We start from the raw sequence: 19248 nt of genomic DNA on the forward strand, positions 1-19248 counted from the left end.
TAATTTATGAGTAAATTATTCACAAAATTAATCTCTAATACCTTTTATCCATTAAAAATTAAATTAAATTTTTATATTTCAACAATTAATTTATTACTTTGTCACGCTTTCTTCAAATATGAAAAAATGATCATAATATTATCCGAGAGAGAGAGAGAGAGAGAGAGATGTTTTTTTGGTTAATTGATTATTTGTTATGAATTGGACAGCAGAGCAGTTGGAAAGATGGGATATGTTTTAATGAAGCAAAAAGGCAGAGTGAGAGTGTCCCTTACTTTAGCTTTTTATTTCAAATCCAACATTACTTTAACTGTCTTCCACATAAATCCACCATGGCCGACTCTTCTTCTTCTTCTTCTTCCAAACGCCAAAAGCAACATGATGATGATGATGATGATGTTGAAGAACAACAACCTCTGATCCCAGGTCTCCCCGACCACATAGCAGAATTGTGTCTCTCCTCCATCAACCATTCTCTCTTATTCTCAATCTCCCACTCCTGCCGCCGTCTCATATACTCCCCTTCCTTCCCTCCCTTTTTCTCTCTCTACGCCATTCTCTCCCACTCCTCCGCCACCATCCACTTCCACACCTTCGACCCCATCTCCGCCACCTGGCTCCCCCTCCCTCCCCACCCTCCCCTCCACCACCTCCTCCTCCGCCGCCACCCCTCCTTCCTCTCCCGCAGCCTCTCCGTTCAGTCCGTCTCCTCCTCCAACCGCCTCGTCCTCCTCGCCGCCACCACCCACAACCTCTCCCCGGCCCTCCCCCAGCCCCTGATCTTCCACCCCCTCACCAAAACCTGGTCCTTCGGCCCCACCCTCTCCACCCCGCGCCGCTGGTGCGCCCTCGGCTCCCTGGGCCCCACCGTCTACGTCGCCAGCGGTATCGGCTCCCACTTCTCCATCCACGTCGCGCGCTCCCTCCAGAAATGGAACCTCCAAAACCCCAACGCCGTCTGGGAAAAGAAAACGGAGCTCAAGGACGGCAGGTTCAGCAGAGAAGCCATCGACGCCGTTGGATGGAAGCAGAAACTCTGCATGGTCAACGTCAAGGGAGACGCCGCGAAAGAAGGAGTGGTCTATGACGTGGCGGAGGATGCTTGGAAGGAGATGCCGGAGGGGATGCTGTACGGCTGGAGAGGACCCGTTGCGGCCATGGAAGAGGAAGTCATGTACGTTGTGGACGAAGCCAAAGGTGTTCTCAGAAGATACGTGGAGGAACAGGACGCGTGGGAAGACATTCTCGAGAATAAGAGACTCAAAGGAGCCGAACAAATCGTCGCTCAGAGAGGAAAACTGTGCGTCGTTTCGCCTTCTTCCGGGATCTCCGTCGTCGATGTCGCCGCTGTGCCGCCGCGGATTGTGCCGATTTTGCTGCCGGAAGAGTTCGAGCCGGTGGCCGTTCACATCTTACCCCGGATGCCAGCCGACCAGTGATTGCATGTATGATTGACATGGTTAAGAGTAATTAATTTTATCTGAATCAAACATGATTATTATTAATAACAAAAAATAAAATATAGGTGTTATAGGCTAACTAAGTGTATGATTACAAAGAAGAATCTTGATTGGTTAGATTCTAGTCCTAAATCACATGTTGAAGAGATATAAATTAATTACTTTTCTTAATTAATTATTTTGTAGGAAAGTAAAAATACAAAATTAAATGAGAAGAATCTAGTATTCCTGGGAATTGAAATAATTTTGGTTGTTTTGTGGGAAAGTGAAAATTTGTCCGTAATGGTGATGGGGGCACGTATGGTTAGAAAGAAGGGGTGCGTGAGATTTTTTATTGAGTTGTGGAAATGCCTAAAATAAGAGGAATATAAATCAAATGTTGTTGCTTTGTTGACTGGCCAATGCCTAAAGAGATGCAAATTGCCCACTCATTCCTTACTCTTGCTTCATTCAGTCACAAACAAACAATATATCTCAGCCAGAATTCAACATTTATTTTTAGCCTTTTTTTAGTATGCTTTTATTGTCACGTTAAAATTTTAAAATACTTTTTTTATTTTTAATGATACAATCTATTTGCCCTAATGCTGTTTTTTAAGTTACTTATCCATCAAATAATTCCGTTAAGTAAAAATCCACAGGGATTGGTCTAAAGAGTTTTATTAGTTTAAAAGAGGTCTTAGATTTGTTATAAAAAAAATTCAATATAAGTAAAATAGGTTAAAAGTGTTAATTTTTCTTATTTATTTGAAAGAAAAATAAAAAATATATTTTTAATATATCCAATATTATGTAAAAATGAATCTCTATCAACCTATCATGAAAGGGGAGAAAATGTTAGTTGTTATTTTTTTAGTTTTTCTTAATTAAATAAATTATTTTGAAACATAAAAATCAATATGGTGATAAAACTAATTTTTAAGTTAGTATAAAAATATATTATTAATTTATCTTTAATTATTTTTTTACTCATTCAAATGAATGAAAGAAAAACTTCTTTGCTTTATTTTTTCATTTCTATTCATTTAAACAACGCATTTTTTTTTCTTTATTTCTCTTTTGCCTTTACCTTTCCTGTTTCTTTCTTTCTTTTATTATTTTCTCTTTATTTCACTTTTAATTCAAACAAATCATTAAGTTTTCAAATACAAATGTTTTTTTTTAACTTTATTCATATTTTTTATTTTATTTGATAAAATGTCAAAAGACTAAAATGAATAAAGAATACATTTAAATACGAATATATAATATATGCACCACTAATGTAAAGTTTTTTTTTATTATTGTCATTCTTCAATTAAAACTTTTTAAATACGATAAATTTATTGATTTTTGGGTAATTTTCATAAAAATGTACCAAAAATGATTTTTATCTATTGATAATATAAAACACTTTACAATATTTACAATATTGACATGGTCTATTTAACATATCAAATAGGACAAGAGTTGCCTTTTGGATTTTTTTTTATTCATTACAAGTTGAATTGCATTTTGCATCACTAAAATGTAAGACTTTTTTAATTGGGGTTTTCAATGATACTCTTGGGTATGTCTCCTCAACACGAAGGATATTTATTTCTTAGTTTGATGAAGTTTGGAGTCCTACCAAACCTTTGAGAGCCAATTGGCATCGAAACCGGGTAAGATATTGGTGTGATTATTATATTACAAATCAACTTTTGATGGAGGAATGCATTCTTTTGGTTGGCTGTCAAGAATTGACTTTAAAATACGCCAAAGTCCAGAAAACGACTTTTGAATATTTTTTATTTGAGCAATGTTATTGTTAATAACATTTTGATTAATTATTTTGCATAAAACAGAATTAAATGAAAATATATATGTATTTATTGTCTTAGAATATAAAAATTATTTAATATTATTCATCTAAAAAATTATTTAATATTTAAAATACGTCAAACTATTATTTAATTATTTTGATTAATTAATCCCACCGCTCACACCCTCGTCGTCAATGCATCTGTTTCTGTTATTTTGCTTCTTTTTTCTTTTTTTTTTTACCTCTTTTCTCTTGTTACAGGTTGTTGTAGTTAAATTTATTGTGGCAATTTGTTTCTTGAGTTGAAAAGTTAGGAAGAAACAATAGTTTGTAAAGACACATTTTTTTATACTGATTTTGTAAAAATACATCGATGTTGTTTTTTACTTTTTTAAAATTAATGATTTTGTTTCATGGGATTTGGTTATTTCTGTGATGAAATTTGATTTTGCAATTGTGAATCTGAATATATTTTTTGATTCCTTTCACCAAGATATTATTTGGGCCATTTGGAAATGAATTTTGAAGCAAATGTTGAAATATTAATGACTTAAAAATGTGAAAATGTATGGATGAAGTCGTAGAAGGTGGTAGCTGGGATAGAAGGTAGTTGCTGGGATGAGAAGGTAGTGGCTGTATTTTGAAGTTTTTATTTGCAATTTTGTTTAAAAGAAAAAAAAAATAGTTACATGCTACTTGTTCACTATAATGCACCCTCACATCATAGAACCTTCATTTTAATCATAGGGTACAAATTAATTTTTCCACCATGCAAGACCTATTCCACTCACATATTAGCCGTGGTCTCCTAACAAATACTTAGTTTGAGTAAAGGAGAGTAAGATACTAAAGTGCGTAGCTTATTCTTAAAAGCTACTTAATTAACTTTTTTTAAGGTTATTTTTTCTTCTCTTTTTCTTTTGTTTACAAATAAGTTATTTAATATTTTTAGCAATTTTCTCTAAATATGTTTAGTTCAACTTTTCCTTTTTTAAAAAATAAAACTAGGCCGGGCGTTATATTGTCTAAACATTTCCTATGGTGCTGACATATTTATTGATGCTTTTTCTATTCACAGATTCATATCAAATTGAACAAAGAAAAAACAAATTAATCATTGAATACATAGATTAACTAACACAATATTATTCAAACTTAATTAATAATCATGAATTCAAATACTATTTGAGTATTTAATTGTGTTAAATATTTGAAGATAAAATATTCATATAATCTAAAAATAAAGACAAAACAAATTAGAACAATTGTTATTCACATGGTCATTAATTGATGCGTTTGGTAAAGTTGCACAAAATTGCTCCCAAATTAATCACATTTTGTGATGGCACCCAAAACTTGTTCCTGTCTCTTTTTACTTGTTGCGACTAATAAATTACAATATGTCCTTTGATGACTCTAATATACCCTTTCTCTTAACATTTAAAATATTTTGCCTTCAAAGCATTTTGATAACCCAATGGAATCTTCACTTATACGTAACTTTTTTTTTTCTTTTCAGATCTCCTCCTTTAGAAGTAATCTTATCCAAGATATGGTCAGACACTAAGCATTAATACTTCATTCAACATAAATTCAAACCTTAATTTTTTATGTTATAAGAGACTAATCTCTTGTGTTAAATCTAACTCCTGTTGATATTTATACACGATTAATTTAGTTGTCTTTGTTTTGTTTTTGACCCAACTCTTTATGGGCCACTTGGGTTTGAACTTGACTAGTCCCTTAGGTAGCACTTTGTGGTCTTGTGCACCCCCACTTGTGTATCTTGATCAAGTTGTCGAACATTTGTGCGCTCCTACAAAACCAAGTCGCATAAGTTTATAAAACTTGCATGATATTAGGATTGTCAAATTGAAATGTCAACACATAAATAACAAGAATTTGATCCCTTGATGTGAAATTGTCTGGCACTTTCTCTCCAACTCCAAAATATTGGCTCATTATTAATTTTGCCAACCTTAGTCTCTTCAGTCTCTTCGTACTTTCCATTCACATTCATTATTTTCTTCTTACGGCTTAAAATCCTTAACGCAGGTTTCCTTTTCTGTGTCTTTCCAATTTCCAACTCCAAATTTTATTTTCCCCCTTTTGCTTTATCTACTATGTACAGAAGAAGAAGGTAAATGTCCCACACGTGTCTAGCATGTGAGCCATCAATCCCATGCTTTACTTTATTTCTCCTCTAGCTAACAAGCCATATAGGCTTCACATTATATCCCGTTAGTTTCTACTGAAAATTAATTGAAAAATTTAACTGGTTATCTTTTATGGATTTTTTCATTTTATTCATATGTTTTTTCATCTATGAGACTAAAAAAAATAATTATGTAAAAAAAAATAGTACATTAAAATATATGAATCCAATACCTTTTAAATCAACGTAATATTCATAAACTGCGGTCAATTTGATTTCTAATTTTACAAACTACTTTTTTATTTAAGTCCTGTTAGCAAGGAACAACTTGACTCCTAATATGGAGAACTATTTTTGTTTAAGTCATTTTAACAAGTATTATTGAAAGATTAATAAATATTTAATAAATATCATTTAATATTTTTTAATTCTTTTAGAACTAAATATTAATTTTTATATTTTCAATATAATAAATATTTTATTTTTTAATAACATTTTTGGTTTTTTTTTTCCTGAACTAGTACATTAAGATCACATATTACCGTTTACCTTTTTATTTCTAGAAATAATAACATAAAATATTTTGATATCTATTTTTATTTAATTATTTAAAAAAATGTTCTACATAATTTTTTTAAAATAAAAATTGAGAATACATTTTATTTGTTTATCTTTTTTTTTTTAGAAATCAAAGAGGGAAAATTTTTATTCAAAATTAGGAAATGATTAAATTATTTTAAAAAAATTACATAAATGGGTAAGTCATATTATAAAACATGACTTTATATTTTTTTTAACAAATGGAAGCCATTTTAAATTAAATTTTTGCAAAAAAAAAAACATAAGGGAGTCATAATTCAACTCATGACTTTTAGGAAAACAAAGTAAAAAAAGAAGTCATGTTTGGTAACACAACTTCAAAAATAAAATAAAATAAATTAAAAAGTTGTGTTACTAAACACAATTTTTTTTCTTAAAAAATATGATTTATTTAATTTGAATTTAAAATATGTATACTTAACAAGTTGTGTTTGGAAACACAAATTCTAAATAAAAAGTCATGTTTTAAAATACCACTTATCCATTTTTTAATTTTTTTTTAAAAATTTATGTTGGTATTTTTTTTAAAATTATCCCCTAAATGTTAAAAAAAGCCTTTATCTTTTCTTCAATTTTCCTTCCATCATTAAGGACGAAATTGTAAATACAAAAACAGCAACAAAGCTAGCTTCCTCACCTTGCTTTGTTTGTCACAAGTTTGTCCTCACATTACAACTTAGGTGTGATCCACTAATTTCATAGATCGCCATATAAGGCTATTTTCTTTCCTCTGTTTTTGAGTGTGACACACACCTTGTATTTCGATTCCTAGCAACGACAATTTTATTAGCCTTTGCTGTTGATACACGTTACCTATACTTAAATCCATATATTTTCAAATGGTCTTACATTGATTGAGTAGAGAAGCTACTTTTTGCCTTAATTCATTTTTCATATGGTCCTCCAATTGTGCCATGGATTTTGAAAATAAGACTTAGGGTGGGGTGGGGATACTATAATGGCAGCACAACTACCGTGCCTAGCCATAGCCCATAGGAAAAAAGTATACTCTCTTTTTTTGGTGGTGTTTCACATACATGAAGAAGGCACAAATGCATAATCAAAGGAGGGATGCATGGAATCAAATCGATTTTTAATTCAATTTAATTAGAAGCAATTTAAGTCATAGCATTTTCGATAAGAGTTGGTTATAGCCTTATAGGTTCTTAAACTTAAGTGCCATTTTATTATTTGCTACCAAAAAAAAGTGTTTTGAGGCGGTCAAATAAGCAGGTTCTGACAGCTAAAACTGTCATAACTTTCTGGAGGTTAAATAACTGTTAGGACCACTCTAACTAAACATATAGTGGAGGTTTAACCGGTACAAAGTGATTAAATTTGGGAATTTTAAACTAGTGACTACTTCCAAGAGGCCACAAAATGAAAGGAGTTCAAACACTGACCAATCAAAGATTAAGAAGAAACATAAAAGTTTGTTAATTATTAAATGCCTTTGAAGACATCTTGTCTGGTACAAAAGAAAATGTTGGGTAGCTTTCCTTCAGGAACTAGTCTGGTCTGGTCAAGGCTAACAGTCACAACTAAAATTCCTTCATCACTCATCACTTGACCAGTAAATTTAAGAAAAATATAGTTGCTGCAAGGGAGAAGGATGATGTGTTTGGGATTACCCATGAATCTCAAGTTTGGGATCCTTTGTCAATACAAACAAAAATATTAGGCAGGAAGGGAAGAAGAAGATCCAATTGTAAATAAATCTAAGAAAGGTCCAAGTTTAATATATTAAGACGATGTTCTTTCTAAGAAAGATAACTTTTCAAAGTAAATCTATTAAATCAGGACTTTTAACAAATCAAACATCTTCAATGATAGTGCATTATTGATACAGACTGAGGGTAAGGGCAAAGAGAGAGCAATACCTTCTTTGGATGCAACTTAAGATAAATATTTAAGACTTTAATCTATCAGCTTGGCTTTCTCTCTTGAAGACAGAAAAAAATTATATAAAAGAAGTTCAGAACAGAAACCTCCAAGAATAGCCAAAATAGCCAAATTGAGATGAATACGAGTCCTCCAGGGGGATATATGGAACCTAATCCATTTTCATTTGTTTCATGGGAATTATCTCTTTAGACTCTCTTTGAACAGAGTTAATCCTAATTTATCAGATGATTTTTATTTTTATCGATAAATATTAATTATTAGTTATTAATTTTTATTAGTAAGAAGGATCTAACCCTTGTGACCTTTCCCTCTCCCATTCTTTCTTAGTCATCCGATCAACCTTATATCTCTTTACCCGACTGCAAAAGGAAGTTGAAACATCTTAATCTTAAAATAAAAATGAAGAATTGAGATTGTTTTATTAAGTCTGGCAGAGAGTTCTCATGATTTACACTTCGATTTCATCTTTCTTTAATACGGATCTGCTTAATGCTTAACCTCAAATTCATAACTTTGGAATGGTTCACGTGACTGGCAAAAAATGCTTCTATCTCATCTTCTTTCTCATCACTATTAACCTGCCAGATCTTGAAATTGAAGAAATAAGAGGTTTCAACAATGAAGGCTTATTGATAATGTCACGTCTCATAACATTGGAATTGGCAACATATAGTATAATCTTAATTTACTTGATTCTCATGTACTGTTTGCTTAAAGATATCAAAAGCTAACAGCCTAAAAAATTCACAGGCAGCCTGCCATGAACATATAAATTGTTGTGGCTTCATTGATCAATTCATCAGAACCAAAATTTTGATAAAAATTGTTTTGGCTTAAATAAAGGAACATGGCAATATAGTAATTGTTTCACTAATTCAAAGCTCTCTTTGCCATTTGCTTACCAGTGGGACTATTTGGCTAATGAAATTGGTGAGTAAAAGTCCAATATTCTTTCCCAATTATCCTGCATTTGGTGTCAAACCAAAATGAGTTCATAAAATCCAAATAGATATGCACTGATTTTAGATGAATCTCAGAAGTCAGAACTGCTTTCCAATCTACTCTTAATAGAAATTATAAGCTAAATATTATGTATTTGTTGCTGTTATATATTTCCCATAGTGCAAATGTGGTAAAATGGTAATGACAGAACAAGAGCAACTAAGAACTTGTTACCATGGAAGCACATACCTTCAATCATCTCCAAGAAGTTTCGCTGCCTTCCATGCTTATTCCCTCTAGTACATATATCATATCTTGATCTGGAATCTAAGAATTCAGATAAAATAGTCAAACAATAAACAACTATATGGTTAAATCAGTAAAGTCAGTTTATTAATATTCCTAGAAACATTTTTCCTTTTGTAGTTATTATTTAAAACTTAATTTCATAAAAGGGTACGAGCTTTGTTCTTATAAACTTTACTGCCATCTGGGCAATAAGAAGGAAGTACACACTTCCTGAAAATAGAAAATAAGGGGGAAAATATGCTTCAGATTGATAAGAGAATAAATTTGATCAAAGAGAATTGAGAGTTTAATTATGTATACACAGCTGTAAATGTTTCAAGTGATTATAAATTGTTCTGTACAATTATTCATCATTCTGCCCAACCCAACTGTAAATAACAAAAAAAAGAGAAAGTGACATAACGAGTCAATCGCTATGAAATGATACTCTTACATAAGTAGCATAGTTGATACTTGTTATTAGGCGTGTAAATGAGCCAAACAACAGAAATTTAAGCCATTTAAGCTTGGCTTGTGAAAAAAAATAAGTTGCTGAAGTTTAACTTATTTATTTAAGTAAGTATAATTAAAGCTTGAACTTGGTTTGTTTATAATAATAAAGTTTAAAATTAACTTATTTAATTGATTTATAACTTAATTATTATTAAATTTGTAAATAAACTATTCACAAACTAGTTGAGTCCTTAAAGTTAGGCTTGACTCATTTAAATAATTGAGTTCAATAGTAAGTTTAGTTGAATTCAAATAACTTTAAATAATTTGACTTATCTATCTTCTTATTTATTACTTGTATTGTATGAGCTGCAATATTTTGTGGTTTATAATTATGGATGTTAAACTTAAAATTATTTTTATGAGCATTTAAATTATTTTTTAATTGTTTCATATGTGTTAATAATTTTGATGACCTTCAGCCTAAAACTTCCAAATTATACAATAAAAATAATCCATTACACGTCTTCTTAAAAAATTTAGGGCATACTTACTTAATTATTTTTTACTATCACTTTATCATTAAAATTGTTTAAAATTTTCCATTAAAAATTATTTTAGCATTTTTAAAATTTAAAATATTTTTAACAAAGCATCATAAAATTACTCTTTCAAGAGTCTTATTCAAACATATCATTTTCATTATTCTCTACATAAATTTTTATATAAAAAACTAAGCAAAAACAATAGTATTTTTTGAAATGAAAATAGAAAATATTTTCTCTACCTCCTTTTTCTATTATATGAAACACAAGCATGTTAATTAAGAATTTAAAACGAAATCATTCATGCATTTTCATTAATTGTGTTTTTTTGGCTTAATTGTACTCTCCAAACTTTTGATTTTTTTTAGTGAATTTTATTTCCAACAAATTAATTGTGCATTTTATGTTCAACTTTTAAAAAATAATAAATTTTACCATTAATTGCTAAGTTAAACTGATGTGACATGAGTTTGGAGTAAACTTGCTAAAATAATATAAAGTTAAGGATAAAATTTACCAACAAATCAAAAAATTAGATAAAATTCATCAAGAAGTAAAAAAAATTGAGGTAAAAAATGCAATTACCCAGCATGCACGTTAACTCAACTGCCAGGGAAAAAATTTTAAAAATTTGAGATAAAATATGTCCAATTAGTTTATTTAGAATAAAATTACTTAAAATAAAGAGTTCAAAGTAAAAAAGTGCAATTAAATATTTTTTTATCATTCAAGAAAGGAACTAGGCCACAACATTCTTATTAATCGTAAATATTATATTGCTTCACTTTAATTTTTATTTTTTGTCTTAAAAAAAAAGCATTTTCTCATTTTTTTATACAATTATTTGAAACCAAGAAACAAAATAAAAAATAAATAATACTTTTGTTTAGCAACGAAGTCTAATATAGTCTAACATAATTGGTAGATAACTAAACTTCGTAAACATATTGTGTAATATCAGGGGTTCCTTGGTGAAAACTTAAAAAAGAATACTTATTTTACCAAATAATTCATCTAGACCAGACAAGCATCAAAAGACATGAATTCTGAACTCAGGTTTGTAAAACATATTACCACAGCATAACAATAGCAATACTTTCTGAACTGGCTCTGAATTCTGAACATAGTCTACAAGTAAAAGAAAACATCAGCAATCACAACATATCACATTAAAATCGTACATGATTGTTTCCATAAACAAGAGATCGAACATGCTAAAATAGTTACACATACATAATTGTTTTATTTCAATTCTACATTTATTCCCACAATACAGATTCAGTGCATGTCTGGATACGCTTTCTGAATGCACATATCAACAAATTTTCATGTCAAATTTATAAAGGTGACGCAGAAGCTAGTCATATTAACTCTGATCTGACACACATTGATCTCCTCTGAACGGCATCCAAACACACACTATCAAACACCAACCAAGTCCCTGAAAAGCAAATTAACTTTCGGAGCTGTAAGATGTCTCTCCAGCAGACAAATCTTCTTGACGAAGTCGCTTCATCTCCTCGTAGGCCCATTCCAGCCCGGGACAGTAATGAAGCGGTGGGTTAAATCTGCTATCACTGATATCAGGTGGCATGAAGGCTCCATTCTCTAACAAGAATTTCACAGCATCCCTCCTCCTTTCCTTGGCTGCAATGTGGAGCGGTGTCCCTGGTTCAAGAGAAGAGCATCCTCGTCAATGTGAAAATTTAAAATTTTGAATGTGCATAGACATTGTAGTATTAAAGTAATGTTTGACCCAACTTATCTAGACTTTCTCTTCTCAGCCAGACAGGTTTTTTTAATAAAAAAAAGAAGCTTTTCATAAAGTATCTTTGACTTTCAATAACAACACACTACCCAGGAAATTTTAACTTAAAAGCAACATTTTAAGCTTAAAAAATTACAAAATTGTCAAAAAGCATTATCTAAAACTCTTATTTTTAACTTTAAAGTAGTTTTTAAGCTTAAAAAAATAAGGCCAATAAGTTTAAAGAGGAAGCATAAATCACTTACAGCCACAGGCACCCTTAGTTCTGGCATCAATGTCAGCACCACGCTCAAGTAGTACATCCATCACTCCAATGTGACCACCTTCGGCAGCAAGGTGGAGAGGGGTCACCCCTTTTGATTTGGGGCCCCAAGCAGACACATTGACATCCATTCCTTCATTGATAAGTTTTTTAACCTATTCAGCAACACCAAAAGATACCCCCACGTGACTAAATTTGACAAAATTGAAAACCCTTTTGCTCCAAATATGATACAAATTTAACTCTTAAAAGAACGATAAAATCATGAATAACCCAACAGTTAACAAATCATCAATGACATGAGGCAAAGTATTCAAGCACTACAAGAATCGGTATAATCATAAGACTTGAAAACATTCAAATTCAGTCAGGAACCCATAATCGGTGGACCAGAGAACACGGTTTAAGCTCCCAACAGTGTGGGATGTGGGATAAGTCAAATGTGTGAATCCATATTCCAGGATAGAAGAGGCTGTGGCTGTTTAAACAACCAGAACAGTGTCAACTGGTCACAATGCAGCAACCTTATTGCTGACATGGGTTTGTTGTACACTTGAGGCAACACATATACTGCTCATCTTCTACAAAAGAACTCCTCAAAACATTTAGACTAAAAAAAGAATAAATAAAAATTGGTACATTTGAATGAGATCATGTAGATTGCTAGTAAATGCAACTTCTTCAAACACACAACACAAACATGAAGAATATAAATTCAAATTAATTAAGCTGAGTGAAACCCTAATATATTGCCACATAAATCCAACCAATTGAAAGCCTCAAATAATAGTTCCCTTATTCCAACCACAAATTTCAGAAATCAAACATGCAACAACGCATATCATCATAAGGCGCGGGGATAAAAAAAAGAGAGAAGAAAATACCAATTTGAGTTCGCCTTTTCGAGCGAAAACATGAAGCGAGGTCCAACCCCTATCATCGGTATCAAAGGCAGATCTCAAGCGCCTCCTGGAAGGGCTCTTCCTGAACAAAACAACAGGCTGTTCCTCGAGCATGTTTCTATCTTTCTCAGCAATTAAAGCAAAAACGACCACAAAGAAAAAAGCAAAACGACCAAGTAAAGTAACCCCGAAAATCGGAGAGGGGAATTGGTATTTAGCGAGAGGAAAGGGTGTGATTGGCGATGCAATAAGGTGCGAAGGGATTCAAGCCGGGACCAAAGACGCGAAGGTTGTGAGAGACGAAGATGGAGTTCATCATAATAATTGGTAGAGGATTCGGAGAAGGTGAAAGTGAAGGAGGAGAAGGGGCGAAGGGGAATCGGATTCAGATGAAGCCTGGTTTCATTGCGACGGAGGTGATGGAAGAAGATGAAACCCTAGCAGAGCAGAAACGCACCGATGGAATCTATCTATCTCACGCCTCGCTAGTGGAATAAGGAGAACCCTTTTTTTTTCTTTTCTTTTCTAATAATTTTTTAATTTTATGAGACTATTTAATATCAATAAGGTTAATTACATGTAAGAAAATTGTTTAATTTTGTATCACAATTTCACAGGTGATACTTAACTTTATTTTACAACTCACTAATGCTGCTGCTGCTGCAAAGTTATAGATTATAGACATTGTTAATTACATGTTAAAACTATTGAAATATTTAATAATAATTAATTATATTTACATATATAATCTATCATAATTGTTTACATTTTTGGATGCACCAATATAAGTACTATTTTTATTTAAGAGGCAAAGCCTATCAGGAATTCTTTGTACATTGATTTTAGTCAACACTTGTAAGACTTTTTCTTCCTAGATTCTTTGTAAATTTTGGATTAGGTAAACTGAAATTAAAACTTTTATTCTAAATTAACCTTTTGAAATGATAGAAGGTGTACACTGAGATAGTTGGGGTGCGAAAAGAAAATGCGCACCTGCTATTTCTGTCTGAAAATATTCTCCATTGTGGTAGCCCATCATGTGGAATGAACCTCGAGTCCGGTCCAAATTTATTAAAACAAATTCTTTTTAACTTTTTATAATAAAACTTATAACTAAAATTATTATATAAAGTACTAGTATAAACTATCAATGATAATTTATTAAATAATCAATTCATTGAATTATTTATTTAAATGCATTATAGATATCCTCATCCCACGGTCATGGATAAAAGAAATCAGGTTTTGAATTTTAATACCCTTATCACTTTGCCCATTTGAAGATTGGTACATTTTACTGATTATAGGAACAAATTAAGAACTAAAAATCAAGACTTGCCAGTCAAAGTGAATATTCTGCCAAAGAGGGGCATGAGTAAAAAATGTTTAAAACATGACATCACTTACAAAGTTTCAACTTTTTAAAACATGAGTGAGAATACAATCAATCAGTGAACATGAATTCAAGCAAAAGAAAGAGATGAATAGGGAAACACTTGAATTTGTGGACAATGAATGATCAAAGAAAATCAAATCATTTTATTAGATAAAACAATTTTAACATTGAGAGTATTCCATCATAACCACAGAAACCAAAAATGCCATTTTGAGAGTATTTTTATCTTTTAAATAAATATTTTAAGTTCAAACTATTTAAATGTATTAAGTTAGAGTACAATGCATTTAATTTAAAGTTTTATTTGTTTATTTGAAGTTGCTTTTCAATTTGATTTATTCCACGTTCAGTGCATCCAAATCCAAAGACGGCGTAACTTTTTACACCGTAACTGCTTTAATTAAGGAAGGGGCACAAGCGTAAATCTAATAAACAACGTTGCCGTTTTGAGGAGACAGATTTTCACACATAAATAAGTTGTCCGTGATTGGATACGATTTGATTATTCATAAAAAAAAAAACATCCAAATTAAATTTATAAAACATAGGTGGACTTTACTGAGTAAATTACATGTTAATATTTATGCAGGGAAAAGAGACATCTGACCCAGAGCATGGCAAGCAATGTCCATTTTTTGAAGAATTGCATGCAGTCTTTACCCAAAGGGCACATAACATGCAACGATTACTTCTTGAATCTGAAACTCGTTCAGCTCAAACCAATAAAGGGGTGAAAAGATCAAGTGGAGAACAGTCATCAGGGGAACTCTCAGAAGATGACGATGAGGTTGAATACGACAGTGAAGAGGAAAAACCTTCCAGAAGCAATACCCGCAAAAGGAAAGTTGACAAAGTTGGAGTGGAGAAGTCTTCAAGGGCAAACAGTCCATCAAATGCTGCCAGTAATAGTACTTCACAACGTCTAAGACAAATTAAAATATATAAATGAGAAACAACCCTCACCCGTTTGAACTAGTTTTTTGAATTGAGTTACACCTCTCACATTATTCATTCTAAGATGGTATCAGAGCATATTTAATTCCATACTAATCCAAATGGGCCACCCACCATTCATTAATGAAAGACAGTTGTTTGAACTGGAATGGTGGCAGTCAATGCAGAAGCTTGAGAGGGAGAGGTTAATGATTGAACATGCATGGAGGGAGAGAGAAGAACAATGAGAGAAGAGAGTAGGACAGGGAGAAGGGATGCTTTGTTGACGACCCTTTTGAAGAAACTCATTAATGAATCTAACTAACAGAGGCAAATGGCTTGGATTACTTGTAGCTGATTACTTTGTTGTTTTCATTTATTATATGATTCTTAGTTTAACACAGAATGAACTAAATTTCACAGTAGCTTTTGATTACAGAGAAAATTGGAAAGGAGAATCTGGTTGATGAAAGGAGTATTTATAGGGGCATATGAACATTTTCTTTTGAAAATTGATACAGATAGAGTTTTTACTATTTAGGGATACTTCTGATTGACAATATGTTCTGGGACATGTAACTAACGACAGGTATAGTATATAAGCTGTCGGTATGATTTTTCTTATTTATTATATATGTATATATATATATATATATATATATTGTAGGGATGACAAGTTTGTTTAATAGTTGATACTATTTTTTTATGGAATGATCCCAATGTGATTGAGAATGTTTTTGTTTTAGCGTTTAAAACGCACGTATATGAATATTCTTGTGTCAAATTGGTTTAAAATGATGCAGAGGCAACTTGGAATTGCTTCAAATGATGCACGTCCCTTTTTGCACAACACTACACCAAACATGCATTGAGATGAAATTTTAACAGGATGATCATGAAAAGGCATATGGTTTATAGCTTTCAATGTTTAACAATACCTCTAAAGTCTTGGTGTTGGATGACTCTGCATATAAGAGTTGTCTAGATTTGTATTGTTCATGATTTCATTTTTCACTTCAGTGTGCTGTAAAAAGAACTAAAGGTACTCATTTACCAGTTCAGACAAAGGTGTTAGCGATATTTATTAATTTGTTTATGGCTATTTGAAAATTAAAGTTGATGGAAGAAATGGAAGATGATTATCAGTATGTTTTCATTGCGATGAAAAATGCTAGTTGGATACTCTTTGAATGCATTATTCACGGTTGCCTTCAATTTATTGAGAATAATAGTCATTTAAGTTTCACTCTTTATATAACGAGTCCCGTTCATTTTTTAAATTAGATCTAAAATCTGATGGAATCCAATAAAAAAAATCAACATTTTCGTTTTATGTTTTCAGTTTATTCAATTTTTAGTGTTTATTTTTTTTGTTTGTTTAATTTTTGTGGTTTATATTGGGATTGGTTCAATTAACAAACCCGTAACAAAATGGAACATGAATTTAAAAATTAAAATCCATTCCGTTTCTGTCTTGGCATCAGACATATTCAGCAACATGATAATATTCTTATAATGATAGACGCAGTTTTTATGATCCTTTGTGATCTCACAAAAATGCACATTAACATGGTTAAATTAAAACATGTTGCAACCTGCCTGCAAGCAGGGAATTACATTAAAAGCATGAAGGCACACCTAGAGAGAAATTTTTTCTTTGTGGACTTTTTGTACCATTTGCTCTAAATATAACTAACTGGTCTCTGCAGGGGGTTTCTCCTTCGGATGTTTGGAAGCATAATGATCAACAAGTTGGTTTTGATTTGCAAGTTGGGCCTGAAAAACAATGTGCAACAGTATGAAGAAACAGCTTAAGAATGCAAAAGATCTTCAGAAACACAACGATCCACAACTCAAAAATTTCCAGGAAGTGTTGAAATTGAATGTGCCCATTAACCAATTTAACATTAGTATCCTTGCCATCCCAACTGAACGACCAACATACCTTAAAGGCTTAAAACAAGACATTAAATATAAAGACTTGGCCTCTACTGTGTTTAATGTAAGTTCCTCAAACTTAGAATTTCTAATAATATAGTTAGTTCTTATTTGTAAATATGACAAAGCTCTTTATTTAATAATACATAAACATTCAACCACTAATACAAAGAGATCTTATAATTTTCTTCTTCTAGGGAGATGCTTCAGCAGTTCAGTTTTGAAAAATGTATGGGAAAAATATGATCTTCCCTCAAAAGTCTTTGTAGGTTCAGTTCATGCATAACTTCTATTTGCTAGTTATAAGTTTTGCTTGCAAACCCATACATCTAAGAAGCACTTAGAAGAAGAAAAGTAAACTGTCAGGTATATAAAGCATGCCCTCAAAGCCAGGTCAACTTCAGTATCATTTCACCACTAGTGAAGATGATGACAGTTCAGACTTACAAACTGCAATAGCAAAGTTTTTAAGAACCATGTGACATGTCCCAACCTGAGAATCAACATATGAAACTCACTCCACCATGGAACAGGAAAAAAAGCACATAAATTCAAGTTCCAACTCAGTTGGATCATCATCTAAATCACAATTTGAACCAGTATGATGTACTTTCAAAAGCAATTATAGATGTTGGTAATTATCTGACAATAAATTTGGCCAAAAATTACTTCGTCCACAAAGATTGGCGTGAGTCTTGAAAAATAATAGACTTCAATGTCACTTACTGGGTTTATTTTTCTCTTCAAAAAGAGAATGAATTTTGAAAGAATAAAGCAATCAATGCAAAGAAAGGACACTAACAACAAGTTGTCCAACAAAACACGAAAAAAAGGCACAAGAATAACTAGCAAAAGCTAAAGATAAAAAGCTCTCTTCCCTTCAAATATGAAGCGAAGAGCACAAAATAGTTTGTTAAAGAATCTAAAACCCATCTCAAACTCATTGAACAACAAATTACAGCAAAAGTAATACATTTCCCCCAAAAACCTTTCCTTGTGTTACAAGTAACAGCGGTAATGCTACGCTTTGGATCTCTGTTTGTCCCCCGAAGTTAAAAAGGAGGACTGTATCATAGCAATCACAATTTACAACTTCAATGCTTTAGTGTGTAAAAGAGTATATTTACTTGTCCACCATTAACCTAATCTCCAATAAGCATTGCAAAATGCAAATGTAACATGCACTTAATTCTGGGTTGGGGCCACGCCATTGGATAGGAAACCCAACAACACCCATTGCAAAGGTAATCCTATTTTAAATCCTAGCATATGTAGTATCATTTTTGAATAACGCATCAAATAAAGACACACTAGATTATCATAAATCACAACAAAATGAAGACTAACACGAGTCTCTAAATAAGATACTGCACAAGTTGCTCTGACATTCCCACCAAGGCACGCACCAACAGCAGCAGTAGTAACGTGCCTTCCATCACACATTATTGAAATTTGAAATCTTTTTGCTAAAAAACAAACCACCAGTTTTATAACCCGACAAAGAGCCAACTAGGCACAAAGTGTAACAAAACATATCTGTTAAATAATTGATACCCAACTAGCCTATAATTAACCAAATAATAATTGAATCACTTGAAGCCAAATACTAATCATGCCAACCCCCTTGTATCATCAACAAAGCCTTCACCTTTAAGAGCTGCTGAAAGAGCGTCACTTTGGAATTAGAAAAATACAAATAATTATTTTCTTAAAGCAAAAAGAAAAAAAGTAATAATCACAAAGCCCAGATCGGCTGATTTAATGCCATAACATAACCCAACAACCAATTACTACAATACAAAGTTAATAACACCGCCAGGTGATTACAGGCAGACAGGGTAATCAAATTCAGAGGTACCCAATAATCAAAAATCAATTTTTTTTTAGAAAATAATGATAAGAATGATGGGAAGAACGA

The 19248-nt window shown here is 32.0% G+C and overlaps 2 protein-coding genes and 1 pseudogene across 2 annotated transcripts; 2 read left to right on the forward strand and 1 right to left on the reverse strand.

Annotated features, from left to right (window-relative positions):
- The first annotated feature begins 205 nt into the window (after positions 1-205).
- On the forward strand, positions 206-1953 carry LOC114366828 (F-box/kelch-repeat protein SKIP25-like). The gene has a single exon (XM_028323834.1). The coding sequence runs from the start codon at positions 333-335 to the stop codon at positions 1437-1439; it is 1107 nt and encodes a 368-aa protein (XP_028179635.1). The 5' UTR covers positions 206-332; the 3' UTR covers positions 1440-1953.
- Positions 1954-11242: 9289 nt separating this feature from the next.
- On the reverse strand, positions 11243-13590 carry LOC114424962 (phytochrome-interacting ankyrin-repeat protein 1-like). Its single transcript, XM_028391661.1, has 3 exons — positions 13046-13590; positions 12145-12316; positions 11243-11799 (listed from the first exon to the last, which is right to left on the reverse strand). Exons 1-3 carry the CDS (start codon positions 13175-13177, stop codon positions 11585-11587), a joined length of 519 nt encoding a protein of 172 aa, XP_028247462.1. The 5' UTR covers positions 13178-13590; the 3' UTR covers positions 11243-11584.
- Positions 13369-15952, forward strand: LOC114368508 (annotated as a pseudogene).
- Positions 15953-19248: the final 3296 nt, after the last annotated feature.

This window comes from Glycine soja, chromosome 9, assembly GCF_004193775.1.
Source record: "Glycine soja cultivar W05 chromosome 9, ASM419377v2, whole genome shotgun sequence".
NCBI classification, from domain to species: domain Eukaryota; kingdom Viridiplantae; phylum Streptophyta; class Magnoliopsida; order Fabales; family Fabaceae; genus Glycine; species Glycine soja.

What these genes read in the sequence shown, in the direction of transcription:
- LOC114366828 (XM_028323834.1), top strand. Translation starts at nt 333, where the DNA reads ATGGCCGACTCTTCTTCTTCTTCTTCTTCCAAACGCCAAAAGCAACAT.
- LOC114424962 (XM_028391661.1), bottom strand. Translation starts at nt 13,177, where the DNA reads ATGCTCGAGGAACAGCCTGTTGTTTTGTTCAGGAAGAGCCCTTCCAGG. An exon ending in GAAAAGGCGAACTCAAATTG is followed by an intron (nt 12,317 to 13,045) that starts GTATTTTCTTCT and finishes GTTGCTGAATAG; the next exon opens with GTTAAAAAACTTATCAATGA. An exon ending in AACTAAGGGTGCCTGTGGCT is followed by an intron (nt 11,800 to 12,144) that starts GTAAGTGATTTA and finishes CTCTTGAACCAG; the next exon opens with GGACACCGCTCCACATTGCA.